The sequence below is a fragment of the Schistocerca cancellata genome, chromosome 6 (genome assembly GCF_023864275.1).
Source record: "Schistocerca cancellata isolate TAMUIC-IGC-003103 chromosome 6, iqSchCanc2.1, whole genome shotgun sequence".
Taxonomy (NCBI): Eukaryota; Metazoa; Arthropoda; class Insecta; order Orthoptera; family Acrididae; genus Schistocerca; species Schistocerca cancellata.
The window spans coordinates 200,286,493-200,310,300 of NC_064631.1; the positions used below are offsets into that span (position 1 = coordinate 200,286,493).

General features: G+C 43.7%; 1 protein-coding gene across 1 annotated transcript in view; it reads left to right on the plus strand.

Moving 5' to 3' along the window:
- The first annotated feature begins 6,484 nt into the window (after positions 1-6,484).
- Positions 6,485-23,808, plus strand: part of LOC126191149 (uncharacterized) — a 101,407-nt gene continuing 84,083 nt past the window's right edge. Inside the window, exon 1 of the mRNA XM_049931905.1 lies at positions 6,485-6,880. Coding sequence (XP_049787862.1) covers positions 6,823-6,880 — 58 coding nt within the window. The 5' untranslated portion in view covers positions 6,485-6,822. The remainder of the gene's footprint in view (positions 6,881-23,808) is intronic.

The following is a 23,808-nucleotide window of genomic DNA, read 5'->3' on the forward strand; positions in this document are numbered from 1 at the left end:
CCATACTTGCTCCGGACACTGCGAGAGGGCTGTACAAGCAATGATCACACGCACGGCACAGCGGACACACCAGGAACCGCGGTGTTGGCCGTCGAATGGCGCTAGCTGCGCAGCATTTCTGCACCGCCGCCGTCAGTGTCAGCCAGTTTGCCGTGGCATACGGAGCTCCATCGCAGTCTTTAACACTGGTAGCATGCCGCGACAGCGTGGACGTGAACCGTATGTGCAGTTGACGGACTTTGAGCGAGGGCGTATAGTGGGCATGCGGGAGGCCGGGTGGACGTACCGCCGAATTGCTCAACACGTGGGGCGTGAGGTCTCCACAGTACATCGATGTTGTCGCCAGTGGTCGGCGGAAGGTGCACGTGCCCGTCGACCTGGGACTGGACCGCAGCGACGCACGGATGCACGCCAAGACCGTAGGATCCTACACAGTGCCGTAGGGGACCGCACCGCCACTTCCCAGCAAATTAGGGACACTGTTGCTCCTGGAGTATCGGCGAGGACCATTCGCAACCGTCTCCATGAAGCTGGGCTACGGTCCCGCACACCGTTAGGCCGTCTTCCGCTCACGCCCCAACATCGTGCAGCCCGCCTCCAGTGGTGTCGCGACAGGCGTGAATGGAGGGACGAATGGAGACGTGTCGTCTTCAGCGATGAGAGTCACTTCTGCCTTGGTGCCAATGATGGTCGTATGCGTGTTTGGCGCCGTGCAGGTGAGCGCCACAATCAGGACTGCATACGACCGAGGCACACAGGGCCAACACCCGGCATCATGGTGTGGTGAGCGATCTCCTACACTGGCCGTACACCACTGGTGATCGTCGAGGGGACACTGAATAGTGCACGGTGCATCCAAACCGTCATCGAACACATCGTTCTACCATTCCTAGACCGGCAAGGGAACTTGCTGTTCCAACAGGACAATGCACGTCCGCATGTATCCCGTGCCACCCAACGTGCTCTAGAAGGTGTAAGTCAACTACCCTGGCCAGCAAGATCTCCGGATCTGTCCCCCATTGAGCATGTTTGGGACTGGATGAAGCGTCGTCTCACGCGGTCTGCACGTCCAGCACGAACGCTGGTCCAACTGAGGCGCCAGGTGGAAATGGCATGGCAAGCCGTTCCACAGGACTACATCCAGCATCTCTACGATCGTCTCCATGGGAGAATAGCAGCCTGCATTGCTGCGAAAGGTGGATATACACTGTACTAGTGCCGACATTGTGCATGCTCTGTTGCCTGTGTCTATGTGCCTGTGGTTCTGTCAGTGTGATCATGTGATGTATCTGACCCCAGGAATGTGTCAATAAAGTTTCCCCTTCCTGGGACAATGAATTCACGGTGTTCTTATTTCAATTTCCAGGAGTGTATTATTACCCGGCCTTCAGTCAAGTAGCTATTACACGGTTCATGCATTCCCGTGGTGACAACGTCCTGTCCTCTCCAGGTATTACCACTGCACCATTCAGGTTTCTGCGAGCACAGTTACCCATCTTCCAGTCCTTTTGTGTTCACGTTGCTACAACTTGCATGTCATCGCACTAAGCTCACCAGCCAGTGGCAGCCAACACAACGCTTCCCGTGGCGTTGTTTCAAATACCGACAAGTTGCACTTAAAACTAGGTTGCTACACCACAGATTAAAACCGGCCGCGGTGGCCGAGCGGTTCTAGGCGCTTCAGTCCGGAACGGCGCGATCGCTACGGTCGCAGTTTCGAATCCTGCCTCGGGCATGGATGCGTGTGATGTCGTTAGGTTAGCTAGGTTTAAGTAGTTCTAAGTTCTACGGGACTGATGACCTTAGAAGTTAAGTCCCATAGTGCTCAGAGCCATTTGGACCATTTGCACTGAACTTACATTCGTGACGTAATTATGGCAATATTTCTAGGGAAGAATTTATTTTAAAAATGTTGTGCTCCTCCTGTTACTTGCTCAATGAAGAAACTAAATGACTAATGGTGAAATTATTGACTTTTGCCTCCACTAGAGTTCGACTCCTGAGCCCCCACATGCTTCGGCACTAATAAAGAGTCAAATAAAGCAAGAAAAACACTATTAATAGGTCTTTCCAATGCACTGTTGTATTTCAGAATATTGGTTCCTTCACTGGCCAGGAGCCAACAAACGCATCTGCCACATTTAACCCTAAATGAAGAGTGTCACAAGTTTAATAAAATTGCAGGCAGGAATTTGCGGTGCAGTAGTGTGCACTTTTTACTTCTCAGAGAGTGATTACGTTAAAAAAAACCGAAGTATCTTTCAACGCTCTTCACCATAGTATATTATTAAAATAATATTTGTCAGTGCGAAAATCTAAGTAGGTGGGGCAGCATCACGTGCTCGCTTAACCTTTACCAAAGGCACGAAAATTACAGCTGTCAGACCTCGCTCCCGTGTCTGTCGCAACGACTCAGCTGCCAGTGGTCTGACACGATGCGGGTACACGGCCGATTCTGTTAAAAGTTTACCGTAGACTTTTCGGGATGTACGATCTTATTTCTGATTGTCCAGATGATCAAGGCGACATATTTAGATGAAATATGAGAGACCATCAGTGACTACGTATTCATTAATGACTATTTCAGCTGCTGTAATGAATTTAATAATACTTGTATGTATCTTCCTGTTTTATGTAATATGCCTATAGCTTTCATTCGTTCACGTTTTGCTTGAATATATCAAGTGAATTTAAAACTATATGTGTGATTTTTGTACATTGTTATCAATTAATTGAGCTTTATTTATTGGTCAGGTATTGTTGCTCTGCTTGTGTATTTTCAGTTCTGTAGTTTTTCAGTAACTGTAAGTCACCAACTCATAGTATTTGTAGCACCTACATATCTACAAAGTGTGATTTCTGAGTTCTAAGTGAGACATCACTCGTGTCCTCGCTCATGACATTCGTGAGGTCGAGACTGTTTGTAGCCCAAGGTGTAGGATATGTGAAGGGAGACGTCTAGATTGAGCACACTACGTATATTTCGCGCTCTTCAAGAGAAACATATTACAAAGTAGTAATTTTTATAAATTTATCTCGGTTTACACACATATAAGTGAAATTATATTACGAGGGTAATCCCAAAAGTATGGTCTCCTATGTTTTTATAAGTACATAGACCTGTTTATTTACATCAGTTTACAGCTTGAACATTTAGCTATTTTTCGACATAATCACCATTTCTGTCGATGCATTTTTGTAGACGCCGTGGCCGTTTTTGTATGCCCATATCATACCAGCTCACCGCCATGCTGTTCAGAAAGTTATGAACGTCTTCTTTCACCTCGTCGTCGGACCTGAATGGCTTTCCGGCCAAATGTTCTTTTAACCTATGGAACTGGGCGCCAAGTCAGGACTATAGGGTGAGTGGGTGACTATGTTCGACTGAAACTGTTGCTGGAGAGCAACGGTTTGCCGAGCGATGTGTGGTCAAGCGTTGTCATATACTGTAGAATGTGTACGCTGTTGCTCAACATTCCTCTTCTCCGGTTCTGAATTGCCCGTTCGAGTTTTTCAGAGTCTCACAGTACCTGTCAGCGTTAATTGTGGTCCCAGCGACTCAGCTGCGACGACGAGGTGAAAGAAGAGGTTCGTAACTTTCTGAACAGCACGGCGGCGAGCTGGAATGACATGGGCATGCGAAAACTGCCACAGCGTCTACAAAAATGCATCGGCAGAAATGGTGAACATGTCGAAAAATAGCTAAATGTTCAAGCTGTAAACTGATGTAAACCATTGTAGAACTAACTAGGTCTATGTACTTATAAAAAATAGGAGACCTTGTTTTTGGGATTACCCTCGTATATTATATTCAGCAAGATGGCTGATACAAGTTACTCCTGACGAACGTCACAGTCTACGTTTCATTACTGTGACAATATTTTACTGATGTATGTAACGCAAATTAAGTACTAATAACAGATCTTTCCAATGCAAAGCATCTAGATTCTGCGTTTAAAGATAAGCTCTATGAGGTACTCGTTTCAATAGACGTCCATTAATTATACTGTCCTATATTAGTAAATTAAACGCGACTTCGTAACAAGTTCCTCACATAATTCTATACTATTCTGGACTATAGATGTATGTATCCCTCTGCTTTGTACCCACACAGTGAAAGTATATACAACAGGCGAACTTTGGAACACATTTTTCACTGCACATTGTATTATTGCTACGATGTGTCTTTATACTGTCAACGACATAAACGCAACGTAACTATGATGTGCTTTCAGAGATTGACCTCCACAGTCTGCATTTTATTGATGGCTGACAGTATATATCTTTATATCTAACACGAACAGATTACGGAAACGTGATCTTTGGATTTTAAGATATCTACATCTGTTATATGTACATACGCTCCTCGGTGCAATCGTATGAAGAGAGGTCGATCCTTGTCTTACTAACTTAATGATCTTTCAGTCTGAGTGTTGTGAAGTCAATATTGCGCTGGTATCGTAATCATGGCCTGCTGAAAGTGGTTTTGTAAACATTCTTCGTTTCTTATGGCTTTCAGTTTATTGAGTTGGAAGTTGAATTGCTTATCCACATAATGTACTTCCATATGTTTAACTTCATCACCTCTACGAGTTATTTGTTTTATCCTGCGTGCACATTGTTCGTTTCTTTTGTTGATGTAGTCTTACAGTGAAAATATTTGTTACGATTGAAACTGGTAGAAAATGTTGTGTCTAGACAAGACAGCCTAGACACAATGAGAGGAAGCCGAAAGGCACGCGCTTAAACTCACGCAGGCTGGCGTGAGGTCTGAAACAGGATACGTAATGAATGCTATAAAGAAAGGTACGTAGCTTCTGGAATACTTAACTTTAATCCACATTTGTATAACATCGCTCTTGATGTACATTAATAGAATCTCAGTATCAATTGAATACGGCGCCTTGCTAGGTCGTAGCAAATGTAGCTGAAGGCTATGCTAACTATCGTCTCGGCAAATGAGAGCGTAATTCTCAGTGAACCATGGCTAGCAACGTCGGCTGTACAACTGGGCTGAGTGCTAGGATCTGTCTCTAGACCTGCCGTGTGGTGGCGCTCGGTCTGCAATTACTGACAGTGGCGACACGCGGGTCCGTCGTATACTAGCGGACCGCGACCGATTTAAAAGCTACCACCTAGCAAGTGTGGTGTCTGGCGGTGACACCACAGAAAATATAATATAAATTTACAAACATGCTATTATTCAAATTCCTGAAAGTTGTGTCCTGACACCTAGTCAGATTGTTAGATTTAGAAAACACTACTGGCCATTAAAATTGCTACACCAAGAAGAAATGTAGATGATAAACGGGTATTCATTGGACAAATATGTTATACCAGAAGTGACATGTGATTACATTTTCGCGCAATTTGGGTGCATAGATCCTGAGAAATCAGTACTCAGAATAAACACCTCTGTCCGTAATTACGGCCTTGATACGCCTGGGCATTGAGTCAAACAGAGCATGGACGGCGTGTACAAGTACAGCTGCCCATGAAGCTTCAACACGATACCACAGTTCATAAAGAGTAGTGACTGGCGTATTGTGACGAGCCAGTAGCTCGGCCACCATTGACCAGACGTTTTCAATTGGTGATAGATCTGGAGAATGTGCTGGCCAGGGCAGCAGTCGAACATTTTCTGTATCCAGAAAGGCCCGTACAGGACCTGCAACATGCGGTCCTGCATTATCCTGCTGAAATGTAGGGTTTCGCAGTGATCGAATGAAGGGTAGAGCCACGGGTTGTAACATATCTGAAATGTAACGTCCACTGTTCTAAGTGCCGTCAATGCGAACAAGAGGTGACTGAGACGTGTAACCAATGGCATCCCATACCATCACGCCGGGTGATACGCCAGTATGGCGATGACGAATACACGCTTCCAATGTGCGTTCACCGCGATCTCGCCAAACATGGATGCGACCATCACGATGCTGTAAACAGAACCTGGATTAATCCGAAAAAATGACGTTTTGCCATCCGTGCACCCAGGTTCGTCGTTGAGTACACCATCACAGGCGCTCCTGTCTGTGATGCAGCGTCAAGGGTAACCGTAGCCATGGTCTCCGAGCTGATAGTCCATGCTGCTGCAAACGTCGTCGAACTGTTCGTGCAGATGGTTGTTGTCCTGCAAACGTCCCCATCTGTTGACTCAGGGATCGAGACATGGCTGCACGATCCGTTACACAGCCATGCGGATAAGATGCCTGTCATCTCGACTGCTAGTGATACGAGGCCGTTGGGATCTAGCACGGCGTTCCGTATTACCCTCCTGAACCCACCGATTCTATATTCTGCTAACAGTCATTGGATCTCGACCAACGCGAGCAGTAATGTCGCGATACGATAAACCGCAATCGCGATAGGTTACAATCCGACTTTTATCAAAGTCGGAACGTGATGGTACGCATTTCCCCTCCTTACACCAGGCATCACAACAACGTTTCACCAGGCAACGCCGGTCAACTGTTGCTTGTGTATGAGAAATCGGTTGGAAACTTTCCTCATGTCAGCACGTTGTAGGTGTCGCCACCGGCGCCAAATTTGTGTGAATGCTTTGAAAAGCTAATCATTTGCGTATCACAGCATCTTCTTCCTGTCGGTTAAATTTCGCGTCTGTAGCACGTCATCTTCGTGGTGTAGCGATTTTAATGGCCAGTAGTGTATCATTTCTTACAACAGGTGACTATACTTTATTTTGAAAGGTTGGACGGCGTTGTCTGGGACGTGGAAACGCTGAAAACAGATCATGTGAGGCGTCCTGTCCTCTCACGTTTACTGTACGCTGTTTACCGCATCTCGAAAGCTATAAGAGCCGAGATGGGGTGTGCCGAAGTGCATCCGTGGACTCTGCATCAGAAGAACTTGCACACAAGTGGTGAGTATCTTATTTGTAAATTCTTTGAATGCATAATTTCTCAGCGATTTTTTTTCGAAGATGTCTTTTACGGTTATCAGCCTAATAGTGATAGCCGCAGCAGACGCAATAACCGACGTCTGCTGATAACTAATTTGCACCTACGCGTATATCACGTTTAATAATCAACATTAATTTTTTGTCTGTTGTTCTGATCTGACATCAAATGAAATTTGTCCCCAATGTTAGTCTTCTCCACAGGAGAGAGCACGCCAATACCACAGTACAGTATAGAACACTACCTGTACCATTGATGAAAGTCTACTTTCGGCGAGAAGGAGAGCCCACATGTTTGTCCAGGAACGCCGTCCCCAGCTCGAGTCACTCACTAGGTCACATGGGGCTACTAAATTACGTGGATATTGATTGCTACGTTCCACATGTTAATCCATACATTTTTATGAGAATACGCTCAGATGATTCAGAGAGCTATTTTAATGTGGATTACAAATAATCGTGGAGTTTGGCCATTTTTTTAATATATTTACTGTCAGAGTACTCGACTTTGCTAGAGTATTTATTTTTTCCAGTCCTCTATTAGTCCAAATCCTTTCCCTTCTCTCCGTCCAACTCCTCCTCCCCCCTATCTCCCTTTCCTTATCCATCTCTTGCTCCTGTCTCCATGTCCATCTCTTCCGTATCACTCCCTGTACATCTACTCCTCCACTTCTCTCTGTCCATCTCATTTTCCCCCTTCTCACAATTCATCCCCTCCTCCCCCTCTTACACCTCAGCTGTGCCTATCTACATATATGTCCCCTTGGATACATTCTATACTGCTGCCCTACACACAAGTCATGTGGCAAGTTTGAGTTGATACAGTGGAGACGTGGAACGAACGAACACACAAACACACACACACACACACACACACACACACACACACACACACACACACACACACCCGAGGGTTGACTGTTGACTTAAAAGTAATGCCTCCATCTGCGTAACTCTTCAACAGTTGGCAGTATTTAGTATGCCGCAGGTACTGGCTTGTTCCGTAGTCTCTTGTCTACAGTTCCAGTTGGCGGGAAGCCTTAGCATTGGCCGGCCGGAGTGGCCGAGCGGTTAAAGGCGCTACAGTCTGGAACCGCACGACCGCTACGGTCGCAGGTTCGAATCCTGCCTCGGGCATGGATGTGTGTGATGTCCTTAGGTTAGTTAGGTTTAAGTAGTTCTAAGTTCTAGGGGACTTATGACCACAGCAGTTGAGTCCCATAGTGCTCAGAGCCATTTGAACCATTTTGAACCTTAGCATTGAACGGTTGTGTTATTACAGAGTGAAATATGGAACCCTGCGCAGACGGTCGGTCAATGCGATTTAAGCAAGGTGCAGTCATTGAATTCATGACAGCAGAAGGTGTCACCCCAAAGGAGATTCTTCAGAGAATGTAACCAGTTTATGGTGATTGTGTTGATGTGAGTACTGTGCGCCGTTGGGCGAGTAAGTTTAAAGATGTTGAGGAAGGACCATCTCACCTGCGTGACAAACGAAGAATTGGGCGTCCTGTGACAGCAACCGCCGAGTTTCACAAGTAAAATGTCGACAGACTGATTCAGGACGATCGTCGTATCACTCAAAGAGAAACTGCAAGTACAATCGGCATTTCACAAGAACGTGTGGCTCACATTATTGCTTTGCTTGGCTATCGGAAGATCTGTACACGATAGGTGCCCCGGATGCTGACTCCTGAAATGAAAGCGCACAGACTTGAATTTTTCCAGGAACTCCTCTCGCGTTACGAGGACGAAGGTGAAGCCTTTCTCCGTTCAATTGCGACAGGAGACGAAACTTGTGTACACCATTACGACCCGGAGACGAAACGTCGGTCTATGTAATATCGACATAAAGACTCGCCCCAGAAAAAGAAATTCAAGACGCAGCCCTCAGCTGGAAAAATCATGGCCACAGTGTTCTGGGAATCAGATGGTGTTATCCATGATCCTTGATCGTAGAACATAAATTCAGACCGTGTCATCACAACGCTGCTAACTCTGAAACGACGGTTAACAAGGGTCCGAAAAGAAAAGGGAAATGTTTTCCAGCAGCATGACAATGTCAAACCACACACTTCGCGCGCCACCACAGCAGAACATCAGAGACTGAATCTCTCCACCGTACGGAATCCTTCATACAGTCCAGATTTAGCACCGCCTGACTTCCATCTGTTCCTGATAATGAAAGACGATCTGCGGGGACATCATTATGCTTCTGATGAAGACGTTGAGAGGACTGTGAGACTGTGGTTGCGGAAACAGGGTGTCGACTTCTTCAGTGGCGACTTCAGAAAACTTGTTCATCGTTGGCAGAAATGTATCCAATTAGCTGATGATTATGTGGAAAAGTGAATATTGGCAATTAAAGATCAGATTCCAAGAATTATTTCTGCGTGTGATTTATTAAAATATTCCCATCTAAAACCAATTAACGAAGGTGGAGGCATTACTTTTCATTCAACCCTCATATATATAGAGCAGATGGTATATAAAAATAAGTGGGTAAACAAGTGTAATGTCATGTGTAGTTTGAAGAATTCTGAGTTTTATTTCTGTTTTACGTAATGTGTAGATGAATTTAGAATGTATGTGACAGAGTAGGGTAAGAAGAGAGTATATATTGGCTGCATAATTCTTGCTGCACAGAGACCGGCAGAACGTATATGATATCATAATGTATGAGAGATGTACGTAAGATTTGGGGGAGTAGGGGAGTAATTTCAAAGAGTTATTTAAACATGCTATTTTGGAAGGTTTGGATGATATATGTGATTTAATTGTAATTAATGTTCGGTAACGATTTGGTGCATGGAGGTCATCAAAGCTCACTAAAGTTTTGATTGGTTTTGATGTGTAAAAAATCTAACTATGTGCAAAATAATAACAAAGTTTTGGGAGTGTATTTCGTGCGTTAATTCTACAGTCTATTTTGGGAGGGTGTTGAACAGATGTATGTATCTACGTTTGAGGACATAAATACGTATATTTATCAGAAGAAATTAGAAATTATGGCGTTATGCGTCATTATTACGCGAGTATGAATGTTAGCAGATACATTTATGATGCAGTTGTCTGCTGTTTCCAAAATAATGTTAAATGTGAGAATTCTGCCCAGAGCAGTTTCATGTTGTTCTTTTAAGTTTCTGATTAGATGTGATTAAAATTGTGGCAGGTGATGAAATTTCGACGAAAGAACGCCGACTGTGTGTTGCTTTAAATACAGTGATAGTGAAGTGCTATACATGAGAGCAACGGCGCTAAAAATTTCAGTTAAAATTCAAGGTGAACCCAAAGTCTCTTTAAATTTGTATACACACATCAAAAAAAGTTTTGCATCACCTCGGTTCCGGGAGTTCCGGAAGCTGTACAGAAAATTGGAATAGAGATCAATATAAACATCATTTCCGCCCTTTTTATTGCTCATGCAAACCACAAATTGCATGTTCTACCACCATACAGCGAGACCTTCAGCGGTGGAGAGGTGGTGGTCCAGATTGCTGTACACACCAGTACCTCTAACACCCAGTAGGACGTCCTCTTGCATTGATGCATTCTTGTATTCGTCGTGGCATACTATCCACAAGTTCATCGAGGCACTGTTGGTCCATACTGTCCCACGCCTCAACGGCGATTCGGCTTAGGTCCCTCAGAGTAGTTGGTGGGTCACGTCGTACATTAACAGACCTTTTCAATCTACCCCAGGCATATTCGATAAGGTTGATGTCTGGAGAACATGCTGGCCACTCTAGTCGAGCGATGTCGTTATCCTGAAGGATGTCATTCGCAAGATGTGCACTACGGGGGCGCGAATTGTCCATGAAGACAAATGCCTCGTCAATATTCTGCCAATATGGTTGCACTGTCGGTCGGAGGATGGCATTCACGTGTCTTACGGCCGTTACGGCGCCTTCCACGACCACCAGCGCCGTATGTCGGCCCCACATAATGCCACCCCAAAACAGCAGGGAACCTCCACCTTGTTGCACTCGCTGGCGTTCAGATTGACCGGACTGCCTCCAAACACGTCTCTGGCGACTGTCTGGCTGAAGGCACATGCGACACTCATCGGTGAAGAGAACGTGATGCCAATCCTGAGCGCTCTATTCGGCATGCTGGGCCTATCTATACCGCACTGGATGGTGTCGTTGTTGCAAAGATGGACCTCGCCATGGACGTCGGGAGTGAAGTTGCGCATCATGCAGCCTATTGCGAACAGTTTAAGTCGTAACATGACGTCCTGTGGTTGCTCGAAAAGCATTATCCAACATGGTGGCCTTACTGTCAGGGTTCCTCCGAGCCATAATCCGTAGGTAGCCGTTATCTACTGCAGTACTAGGGCACCTAGGGCGGTCTAGGGCGCCATGTCACTTATTGCGCGGCCCCTCCCACCGGAGCTGGGAGTCCTCCCTTAGGATGGGTACGTGTGTTGTTCTTAGCATAAGTTAGTTTAAGTACTGTGTATGTCAAGGGGCCAATGGTTCAAATGGCTCTGAGCACTATGCGACTTAACATCTATGGTCATCAGTCCCCTAGAACTTAGAACTACTTAAACCTAACTAACCTAAGGACAGCACACAACACCCAGCCATCAAGAGGCAGAGAAAATCCCTGACCCCGCCGGGAATCGAACCCGGGAACCCGGGCGTGGGAAGCGAGAACGCTACCGCACGACCACGAGATGCGGGCAAGGGGCCAATGATCTCAGCAGTTTGGTCCCTTAGAAATTTACACATATTTGAATATTTTTACATCTGGTGGTACAAAACAGCATTTCGTCAGGCCGTCCTCGATTTCTGTTACTTCATTATATTCGTCATCAGAGCTTTCTTCTATGTCTGACCATTCTGGATCACTATTCGGTTCTGACATAACGCCCTTCTTAGACACATGTTATTTTCCTCTCCGATCTTTTGTGTGCTCTTAAATACTCAGGGTCACAGTTTCCCTATAATGTCATTAGTTCTTTTCTTTCACAGCAGGCTCTACATCTGAAGAGTCATTTACTTTGGCTCTAAAGACGTGTACCTTTACTTCGTAAATGTGTAGTCTATGTGAACATCAGCAATTCATAAATAATCGTCTGTTCTGCTTCTTCCGGCCTACTGACAACAGTTTATTCTGCTGACGATTCGTTAATCAGAAATACTTCGTCAGCAACGCTGAGAGGGTTTCATCTTCTTCCATTCTCCTCATTGCGATCGTATTTCTTTTCTTACTATTAATCTCAGTATTATTGGCGACTCGCGCACTTTCGGGGAGCCGTTTTTATTACCATTTGTCTCCTTCTTGCTAATTGCTGCTCGCTAACTTGGCGCGGCTCTAAATATTTCCATTTCCTCCTTGCTCTCGTACCGCGTCCTATTCTCGACGTCCCTTTTTCTCCTTTCACTACTACTTAAATTTTTAGCTCACACAATCGCCTCTGAAATGCTTCCACTCGCATTACGTTAGCTCTCGGTACATCGATCTGTTGTCACCAACTCATTTTCGCAAACTTTATCGGTATTCGAACTGTCGTCGGCGCTTTCTTCCTACCCTACGAATGTGTTCACATTTTGTCTTGTCCCTGTATTGTTATCTGCGGAAGCAGGCTCATTGAATTCTACTGTGACGTCCTCGTTCTGTTCTACTGCGGTTAACTACACCTTACATACGAACAGCTGATCGGTCTGATGTAATCTTTGCTGGCGGGCTCTATGTCAGCACTCTATAGTTCAATTATTTTATCTTGGCGGCTCGCGCATGCTCGCCCAGACGCGGGAGATTGCTGCGTTGCCAGTTGCACACGACGCACGCGCCAATAGAAGCAGCGCCATAGTATAGCATAGTTCGCAAGCTTACGTTTAGGGGGGAGCGCGCAGCTCATGAAGTAAAGCCACCACGGCCGCATTAACCCTTTCGCTGCTACAAAGACGTGCTCCCTGCATTCCGCGCTGTGCGCGATTTTGTCACTGCACTGCTCGCCTGTGCAGACACATCGTGTTCCGACTGCTTTGACACTCTTATCATTCGATTCCACAAAAACTATTTGGTCCAAAAATTAGATTTTTACACATCTTCTTGACTGATACCTTCCCCCCATAAATGACTTAATTTTGTTTCGATGTTCAACGCAGTTATTATGCAGCATTAAATATAGTAAATCATTGCACGAAATTTTGAAGAGTTTGCAGAGGTAAAAGTCCATAGAGTATACTTTCCGTATGGTCGATTTTAGTTGCCACAATGTTGAGAATGAAATGTGGACAAGACACCTAAATTTCATATAAAATTTACTGTGTAACAATATCTCATTTAAGTACCACATAGCTGTCGTATGTAATATTGAGAAATATTCCATCTGTCGCGACTGTAACAAAAGCTTTATTTACACTGAGCACGTTTGGCTTTATTTTAAAGCACTTCAATCAATCAAGAGGAAGTAGACAAAATACATTAAACAAAACTGTGGACTTACAAAAACATTAGGACTTGAATATACCGTCAATCAGTGAAGTGCTCTGAGCTATGTCAAATATAATTTTTGTGTGTGGCACACACAAACATCATTTATTTGCTAAAACACTGATCAGCCAACACAAACGTTGAATATTGTGTTACCGCAGCACAAAACTACGAAAGGTGACTTGGCAATGGAGGAGACAAAATACTGCCCACTGAAGATGCTTCAAAAGAGAGAAACGCGTCTGGTGTAAATAAGTCGCTTATTACAGTTGCAGAAGAGGAATATCTTTCAGTACCATTGATAAAACTGCGACTGTGAAACAAAAACAAGAAAGAGAACATGAGTACCATTGTGTTAATATGCCATAAATTTCATTGATTGAAGTGCTTTAAAATAAAGCCAAACGCGTCCGGTGTAAATAAAACTTTTATTTCAGTCGCGAAAGACGGAATATTTCTCAATATTACATACGACACCTATGTTGTACTTAAATTAAATGAGATATTGTTATACAGTAAATTTTATATGAAATTTAGGTATCTTGTCCAAATTTCATTCTGAACATTGTGGCATCTAAAATCGACCATACGGAAAGTATACGCTATGGACTTCTACCTCTGCAAACTCTTCAAAATTTCGTGCAATGGTTTACTACGTTTAATGCTGCATAATAACTGCGTTGAACATCGAATCAAAATTAAGTCATTTATGGGGGGAAGGTATCAGTCAAGAAGACGTGTAAAAATCAAATTTTTGGGCCAAATAGTTTTTGTGAAATCGAATGATAAGTGTGTCAAAACAGTGGGAACACCATGTGTCTGCACAGGCGAGCAGTGCAGTGACGACAAAATCGCGCACAGCGTGGAATGCGGGGAGCACGTGTCTGCAGCAGCGAAAGGGTTAATGAAGAGACAAAGCACTAGAAATTTCAAAAAATTACATTCAAACGAATATAATTCGTGAAGTAAGGCACTTCGATATTGATTTTAAATAATTAAAGTAATAACCACAGAACAAGGTTTGAACTCTTAACCTTTTGCTTAGAAGCCCAACACCTTAACCGTTACGCAACGCACCTCGTTTGAATACCTGGCGCCTTGAGGACTATAACATGTCACGCAAAATACTGACAAACACTGTTGGTATAACTATGAATTACTCACGCTTCGTCAAAGTACAATAGGAAATAAAAAATTACCGCTGTTCTTTATTGCGAAAAAGCGGTTCGTGAGATTGATACAAGCACCTTTCCTTGCTATCGCCTGAATTAGGAGTCTTATTGCTTGTTTGATTTAATTAATTAATAGAATACAAAGCAGTTGGTATAAAGAATGCTTTTTCCAAACTTTCTATAAAAGAAAGTCTGCTATCAAGACATTGCTTTTGTTCTATTACTTTATTTATGACTGAACGTATCTAAAACTGAAGACACTCGTCCATGCTCTGCACTGCAGTCGAGATCTGGCAACGTCGTTCTCTGTTCATTGGCTGACTGTGTTTTGTGACGTCAGATGCGCAGAACGAACCTAAACTCGGCCGCCAACATAAATGACGCGCACTTTAGTACACGTTTCATCGTCAGCCTGCCGTGACTCATTCCTGAGCACCATCTGTCGCTTTGCCTGCAGCGACCTACGGTGCTTCACAGTCACTCTCTCGAGTATTTGGTTCATTACGTCTACGCCGGTAGTGTTTCTTACGTTTGGGCCTTGAAAATCTGTCCGCGTTAGTTTGGTCCGCAACATATGCGATCTTGAGCTATCCGCGCTGTTGCTGTCGTGGCAGTGTCGCAATGCAGATCCTCTTCCGCGAACGGTTGAAGCACCTCGACCTCTGCCCTACCTCGCTGAACGATATTAACCCTCAAACGGTGTGGAGATTGAAGACGAAATAGATGGTATGGCCGGGTTGGATCCGACTCTTCCTTCTTCGATGAGGTTTGTGTGCAAATAGGTACACAGTAAGTATTATTATTGAAGAATACAGTTTACTAATAGTATGGTACATGACAAAAATCCTTTTTGTAGACACAGCAGATAACCATTAGCTATTAATGGTCGTCAAATCAAAATCAAAGAACCAACGCAAAATGAAACACAATTCCTGTCTTTTTTGACGGAACGCAATATAATATAAAGAAGAAATGAAATTTTTCCCGAAATATAAAGGCATATCATATATCTGATTCCTCAATAGAATCATCAGTCACACAGCTAACACGCAATACTCTTTTATGCTCACCATATACGCATGAATTGCCTCTGACACAAGAGTCATTTCCCTTTCTGTCTTTCGAAGGATCAGAACAAGTTACATCTTCTTCGTTTTGTCCGCAAATTCTGACTGTGTGTAGTACTGGATTGATCCTCTTCTTTTCCTAACACCTTGTCAATTGCCATACGAAGTGCTCTCGGAAGACGCGGTTTGAGCATTTTTTTCCCCCCATCAGGGATGCGGTCAAACCCAACGCGAGAAAATTTTTAGGAACGTGACCCGTGCACTTACTGGGAATGAATCTTGGTTCGTATTACATTTGAATAATACGAAACTGTTCACACCTGCGATGTCTAACATTCCGAAGGAGTATCTCAATGGTCACCTTCGGGCTTTTCGTTTGGTAGTCTTGCCTTTGCAAAGTTTGTCCAACACGTCCACTCCACCTCTTGTTAGGTTACAGAATTCAACACTCTCTGGCTTGCTTGATTCATCGCTTATTTTTCCACTGTGCTGCATGGTTGAAATTAGGATAACTTTTTTATTCTTTGCAGATGTGAAAGAAACCAACATTTTGTTGTCTTGATAGACGAACTTTACGGTTTCAGCTGGGGCCGGTGACAACACAGATAGTGGTATCTCACGCTTATTTTTACGTAGTGTACTGACTAACGTAAGTTGTCGCTCAGACAGTTCCTCTGCCAGCTCATATGAAGTGAACCAGTTATCAGTTGTCACACTGCGAGGGCTACCTGACACCGAGTCCTAAGTCTGAGCTGGTATGGATGAACTATCCTTGTTCTTTGTTTGGTCTTTTCCAATACACGGGATGCCTGAAATGAAATAGAACGTTCTGGCGTAACACAATGAAACTAATTTTAGACCGTACTTATCACGTTTCGATAGTATAAACATCCTAAAGGGACAGGAAGTGCAAAATGGCTAAGCAGGGATGGCTAGAGGACAAATGCAAGGATGTAGAGGCTTATCTCAATAGGGGTAAGATAGATACTGCCTACAGGAAAATTAAAGAGACCTTTGGAGATAAGAGAACCACTTGTATGAACATCAAGAGCTCAGATGGAAACCCAGTTCTAAGCAAAGAAGGGAAGGCAGAAAGGTGGAAGGAGTATATAGAGGGTCTATACAAGGGCGATGTACTTGAGGACAATATTATGGAAAAGGAAGAGGATGTAGATGAAGATGAAATGGGAGATACGATACTGCGTGAAGAGTTTGACAGAGCACTGAAAGACCTGAGTCGAAACAAGGCCCCGGGAGTAGACAACATTCCATTGGAACTACTGACGGCCTTGGGAGAGCCAGTCCTGACAGATGTGAAAATTACCGAACAATCAGTTTAATACGCCACAGCTGCAAAATACTAACACGAATTCTTTACAGACGAATGGAAAAACTAGTAGAAGCTGACCTCGGGGAAGATCACTTTGGATTCCGTAGAAATACTGGAACACGTGAGGCAATACTGACCTTACGACTTATCTTAGAAGAAAGATTAAGGAAAGGCAAACCTACGTTTCTAGCATTTGTAGACTTAGAGAAAGCTTTTGACAATGTTGACTGGAATACTCTCTTTCAAATTCTAAAGGTGGCAGGGGTAAAATACAGGGAGCGAAAGGTTATTTACAATTTGTACAAAAACCAGATGGCAGTTATAAGAATCGAGGGACATGAAAGGGAAGCAGTGGTTGGGAAGGGAGTAAGACAGGGTTGTAGCCTCTCCCCGATGTTATTCAATCTGTATATTGAGCAAGCAGTAAAGGAAACAAAAGAAAAATTCGGAGTAGGTATTAAAATCCATGGAGAAGAAATAAAATCTTTGAGGTTCGCCGATGACATTGTAATTCTGTCAGAGGCAGCAAAGGACTTGGAAGAGCAGTTGAACGGAATGGACAGTGTCTTGAAAGGAGGATATAAGATGAACATCAACAAAAGCAAAACGAGGATAATGGAATGTAGTCGAATTAAGTCGGGTGATGTTGAGGGTATTAGATTAGGAAATGAGACACTTAAAGTAGTAAAGGAATTTTGCTATTTGGGGAGCAAAATAACTGATGATGGTCGAAGTAGAGAGGATATAAAATGTAGACTGGCAATGGCAAGGAAAGCGTTTCTGAAGAAGAGAAATTTGTTAACATCGAGTATAGATTTAAGTGTCAGGAAGTCATTTCTGAAAGTATTTGTATGGAGTGTAGCCATGTATGGAAGCGAAACATGGACGATAAATAGTTTGGACAAGAAGAGAATAGAAGCTTTCGAAATGTGGTGCTACAGAAGAATGCTGAAGATTAGATGGGTAGATCACGTAACTAATGAGGAAGTATTGAATAGGATTGGGGAGAAGAGAAGTTTGTGGCACAACTTGACCAGAAGAAGGGATCGGTTGGTAGGACATGTTCTGAGGCATCAAGGGATCACCAATTTAGTATTGGAAGGTTGCGTGGAGGGTAAAAATCGTCGGGGGAGACCAAGAGATGAATACACTAAGCAGATTCAGAAGGATGTAGGATGCAGTAGGTACTGGGAGATGAAGAAGCTTGCACAGGATAGAGTAGCATGGAGAGCTGCATCAAACCAGTCTCAGGACTGAAGACCACAACAACAACAACAAAGGGACACCGACCGCGGAAACTCAGTAATGTTTGGCTCTGAGCACTATGGGACTAAACATCTATGGTCATCAGTCCCCTAAAACTTAGAACTACTTAAACCTAACTAACCTAAGGACATCACACAACACCCAGTCATCACGAGGCAGAGAAAATCCCTGACCCCGCCGGGAATCGAACCCGGGAAACGGGGCGCGGGAAGCGAGAACGCTACCGCGCGACCACGAGCTGCGGACAGTAATGTTTCATCTTACGTCAAATACTCTAACGGGCTATAATACTGCAATGGCTGAGGGGTTCTAGGCGCTTCAGTCTGCAACCGCGTTACCGGTATGGTCGCAGGTTCGAATCTTGCCTCGGGCATGGATGTGTGTGATGGCCTTAGGTTAGTTAGGTTTAAGTAGTTGTAAGTTCTAGGGGACTGATGACCTTAGATGTTAAGTCCCATAGTGCTCAGAGAGATTTGAACCATTTTTTATATAGAACTGCAAACAATGACTTACAAAAGCATCCTGTATCTCCCGCAAGGCAGCAAATTTATCTTTAGCCTTTCTTGACTCCCTACTATCTTTATCATCAAATCTCAAATTTTGTAGGAGGAATGTAAATCGTTTCTGCAACATAGCACAGCGAAAGATCGGTTTTCCATACATCTCGGAAAACATATCGTCTCGGCATGAGCCAGAATCTTTGAAGACACCGCTCATAAACAAGAGACCAATAAAAGATTTTATCTCACTTACACCTGTCAGATGTAAAAATGGATTGCTGGGGTTACTGCACTTGAGCTTTGTGGATTCTATTTCGGTATTAGTATGACTTAACAATTTTCCCTATCATTTCATCGATGAGAAAAAGTGAAAATAATGTTTTTGCATCTGTAATCCCTCGCGCCTTCTCTTTAGGTCCAGCCAGGTGAGTAATCACATTTGAAGAAGGGGTTCGTGAATATTTAGAACTTAAAGGCTTGTCGGTCCAGATTGTATGGTCATCCCTACCTAACTCAAAATTTCTATCGTCTGTTCCCTCTTCTTCTCTCCCATGCTTCTTACCCACATGATCACAGCTGAAAACATCTTCTTCTATATCACTGTTGAGTAGACTTCCCAAATTCAGATTCTGAGACAGACTCTTCCAGTTCAGTGTCATGGTCCTCTTGGTATGAAGTATCCTTGTGGTGGCGTAACACAGCTAGAACTGCCTCAGGTGTGTGTAACTGTTCTTTCCAAGCCATGTTGGTATAACAACTGTGAAAAAGATGCACAGTAAAATAAGTAACATTACTGGTACAGTCGGGTCGGATACAACCTGGAATACACGTAGCAAGCCAAGGTCACTTACGCGATGACTGCATCAGTCCAATAGGTAGAGCACGACTGGCTAGTAGGGTTGGTTCCTGGCTGGATCAACTTCCTGCACTGAGTGGCTAGAGTAGTGTAGAGGAAAATTGAACCTCTGGGTCGGATCTGACCCGCACCATACTCTTTGAGGGTTAAGGCGTCATTTTGTTCATTGTCATAATGATTAACACTATTGTCGTTATTTTGGCGATAATCACGTTTACTTCGCTAATGATCTTCGTCCTCTACTCTTTCTAAATCCGCAGAAAGGCTTATGACTGCTTGCTACGTATCTCTTCGAATCCTCTGCCAGTTTTTTCCACAGCCCCCTTATAATCTTGGGAGTTCGTCAATTTTGGGTACCAGAATTCACAGAAATCTTTCATAGAGTTTCTGCCCGTGTTGTCAAATAATCCAGCCATTATTAATTTTCGCCTCAAACAATTTTTTTTTTGACCAGTATTCCTCGATAAACGTCATCTGATCAGTGTTCAAATTTAGTCCTCATTGTTTAGCATCACCTGCTAATGTACTGATATCTGTCTGTCAAATATTCAGCAAAAATCCTTTCGCAGTTTTTCAGAAAATGCAATGGGTGCCAGCCAATACATCTTTTGCCATGATCAAAGCATTCTTCACCATCTAATAGTTTGTTGTGAGGTATCCTATCATTGGACTTGTCTCTTATTTTCTTTTCAAGGTCACAGATCTTGCCCTGAATCCGTGAAGTATTTTGGTTACACCACTGTTGGGAATTATTTACCTGTTTGCTTATTTCTTCCTCAGGATGAACGACTGCCTTTCTCAAATATGAGATTTCATTTCTACATTTGTTAACCATTTCGGATTTCAGAGCAAAAACTTTTTCATACACTTTCGTTACTACCAGTGATTCTACCGTTTCTTGGATCTGTATGATATCTAAATCGAACCATTCGTTTATATCATTGATCTGCCCCTGCATGGATGCCACCTTGGCACTCAAGGTATTTATTTCAAGTTTAATGTCTTTGATTGCCGTAATCAAAACACCTACTTTTTCGATCTTTGTATTTACTGATCTTTACACCAAGTGTTTTAAGTTTGTTGTCGAGACCACTAACTTGTGCCTTAATCTAGCTATTAATGATGCTACCTTGTGCTTTAATTTGTGAAGTTCAAATTTTTAACATACCATTCATGCTCAAAAGTTTTCCACTGTCTTGTTCTGCTGTATTTTCATGTTCTGATTCTACCTCGTTTTTCTCGATCGATTCTTTCTCTATTTGTGGCGAACTGAACGTACCGACCGATTCATTCGCATAATCACTTTTTTCAAGTAATCTTTCTCATTCATTCCATCCTTTACTTCCTGCGGGGTACTTCTAAAGTCATAGATTAATTATAATTACATAAATAAAGAATAAAACATTTACGCCGATATTAGATCAAAGTACATAGTTATACAGAAGTCATATTAAGAAAAAAGAGATAAATGATGCAGATAAGATCACTATAGGTAATATCAATAAATGTGTTACAGGGATATATAAGAAGGGCAAAATTACCAATATCCTTAACATCGGTTTGCTGCAGAATTCCAGAGCATATTCCGAGTTCGAATATAATAAATTTTGCTAGAGACCGAAAAGCTGATGTCCATGAATCAGCATGGCTTTAGAAAAATATCGCTAGTGCGAAACCCAGCTTGCTCTTCTCTCACACGACATACTGCGAACTAAGGATGAAGGTCAACATGCAAATTTCATATTTCTAGATTTCCGAAAAGCATTCGACGTGGTAGACCATTGTAGATTGTTAAAGAAGGTACGAGCATATGGAACAGGCTCCTAGAGATGTGATTTGCTAGAAGACTTCTTAAGTAATACAACCCAGTATTTTGTATGTGTGGGCATCGACAGCTTTCAGGTGTTTAATAAACGTGAACATGGTTACGTTTATTAGACACGCAGTATCTTGTCCTCGACGAGGAGTGTTCATTGGAGACATGAGTAATATCAGGGGTGCCCCAGAGAAGTGTGGTAGGGCCGTTCCTATTTTCTGTGTACATAAATGATGTGGCAGAGATGGTGGGCAGCGATCTGTAGTTGTTCGCTGTTGGCGCTGAGGTGTACAGAAAGGTGTCGAAGTTGACTGACTGTAGGAAGATACAAGACGACTTAGTCAAAATTTCTACGCTACTGGCCATTAAAATTGCTACACCACGAAGATGACGTGATACAAACGCTAAATTTAACCGACAGGAAGAAGACGCTGTGATATACAAATGATCAGTTTTTCAGAGCATTCACACAAGGTTGGCGCCGATAGCGACACCTACAACGTGCTGACATGAGGAAAGATTCCAATCGATTTCTCATACACAAACAGCAGTTGACCGACGTTGCCTGGGGAAACGTTGTTGTGATGCCTCGTGTAAGGAGAAATACGTACCGTCACGTTTCCGACTTTCATATAGGTCGGATTGTAGCCTATCGCGATTGCGGTTTATGCTGGATCCCAACCGCTTCGTATCACTAGCAGTCGAGATCACAGGCATCTTATCCGCATGGCTGTAACGGATCGTGCAGCCACGTCTCGACCCCTGACTCAACAGATGGGGACGTTTGCAAGACAACAACCATCTGCACGAACAATTCGACGACGTTTGCAGCAGCATGGACTATCAGTTCGGAGACCATGGCTGCGGTTACCCTTGACGCTGCATCACAGACAGGAGCGCCTGCGATGGTGTACTCAACGATGAACCTGGGTGCACGAATGGCAAAACGTCATTTTTTCGGTTGAATCCAGGTTCTGTTTACAGCATCATGATGGTCGCATTCGTATTTGGCGACATCGTGGTGAACGCACGTTGGAAGCGTGTATACGTCATTGCCATACTGGCGTATCACCCGGCGTGGTGGTATGGGGTGCCATTGGTTACACGTCTCGGTCACCTCTTGTTCGTATTGACGGCACTGTGAACAGTGGACGTTACATTTCAGATGTGTTACGACCCGTGGATCTAACCTTCATTCAATCCCTGCGAAACCCTACATTTCAGCAGGATAATGCATGACCGCATGTTGCAGGTCCTGTACGGGTCTTTCTGGATACAGAAAATGTTCGACTGCTGCCCTGGCCAGCACATTCTCCAGATCTCTCACCAATTGGTAACGTCTGGTCAATGGTGGCCGAGCAACTGGTTCGTCACAATACGCCAATCACTTCTCTTGATGAACTGTGGTATCGTGTTGAAGGTGCATGGGCAGCTGCACCTGTACACGCCATCCAAGCTCTGTTTGACTCAATGCCCAGACGTATCAAAGCCGTTATTACGGACAGAGGTAGTTGTTCTGGGTGCTGATTTCTCAGGATCTATGCACCCAAATTGCGTGATAATGTAATCACATGTCAGTTCTAGTATAATATATGTTTGTCCAATGAATACCCTTTCATCATCTACATTTCTTCTTGGTGTGGCAATTTTAATGGCCAGTAGTGAAGTTGATATGATGAATGGTAGTGTGAAAAAATGGAACTGAATGCGGGTTATTACGGAAGAACAAACCTGTAATGTATGGATGCAGTGTAACTTGTGTCCTGCTTGACACAGTGAAGTCGTTTAAATATCTGGGCGTAATACTGCAAAGTGATGTGATGTGGAAGGAACATGTGAAAACTGTGGTAGGGAAGGCGTATGGCCGACTTCGGTTCATTGAGAGAATTTCAGGAAAGCGTTGTTCACCAGTAGAGTGCATACAGGATGCTCGTGCAATATATTCTTGAATACTACCCGCGTGTTTGGGACCCGTACCAGGTCGGGTTGAAGGAAGATATCGAAGCAATTCAGATGCGAGCTGCTAGATTTGTGCCGGCCGGCGTGGCCGAGCGGTTCTAGGCGCTCCAATCTGGAACCGCGCGACCGCTACGGTCGCAGGCTCGAATCCTGTCTCGGGCATGGATGTGTGTGATGTCCTTAGGTTAGTTAGGTTTAAGTAGTTCTAAGTTTTAGGGGACTGATGACCTCAGCTGTTAAGTCCCATAGTGCTCAGAGCGATTTGAACCATGTTTTTTGCTAGATTTGTTACCGGTTGGTGCGATCAGCATGAAAGTGTTACGGACATGCTTTGGGAACTCAAGCTGGAAATCGTGGAGGGAAGGAGACATTCATTTCGGAGAACTCAATTAAAAAAAGTTTAGAGAACCGGAATTTGGAGCTGACTGCTGAACGATCGTACTGCCGCCAACGTACATTTCGTGTAAGAACCACGAAGATAC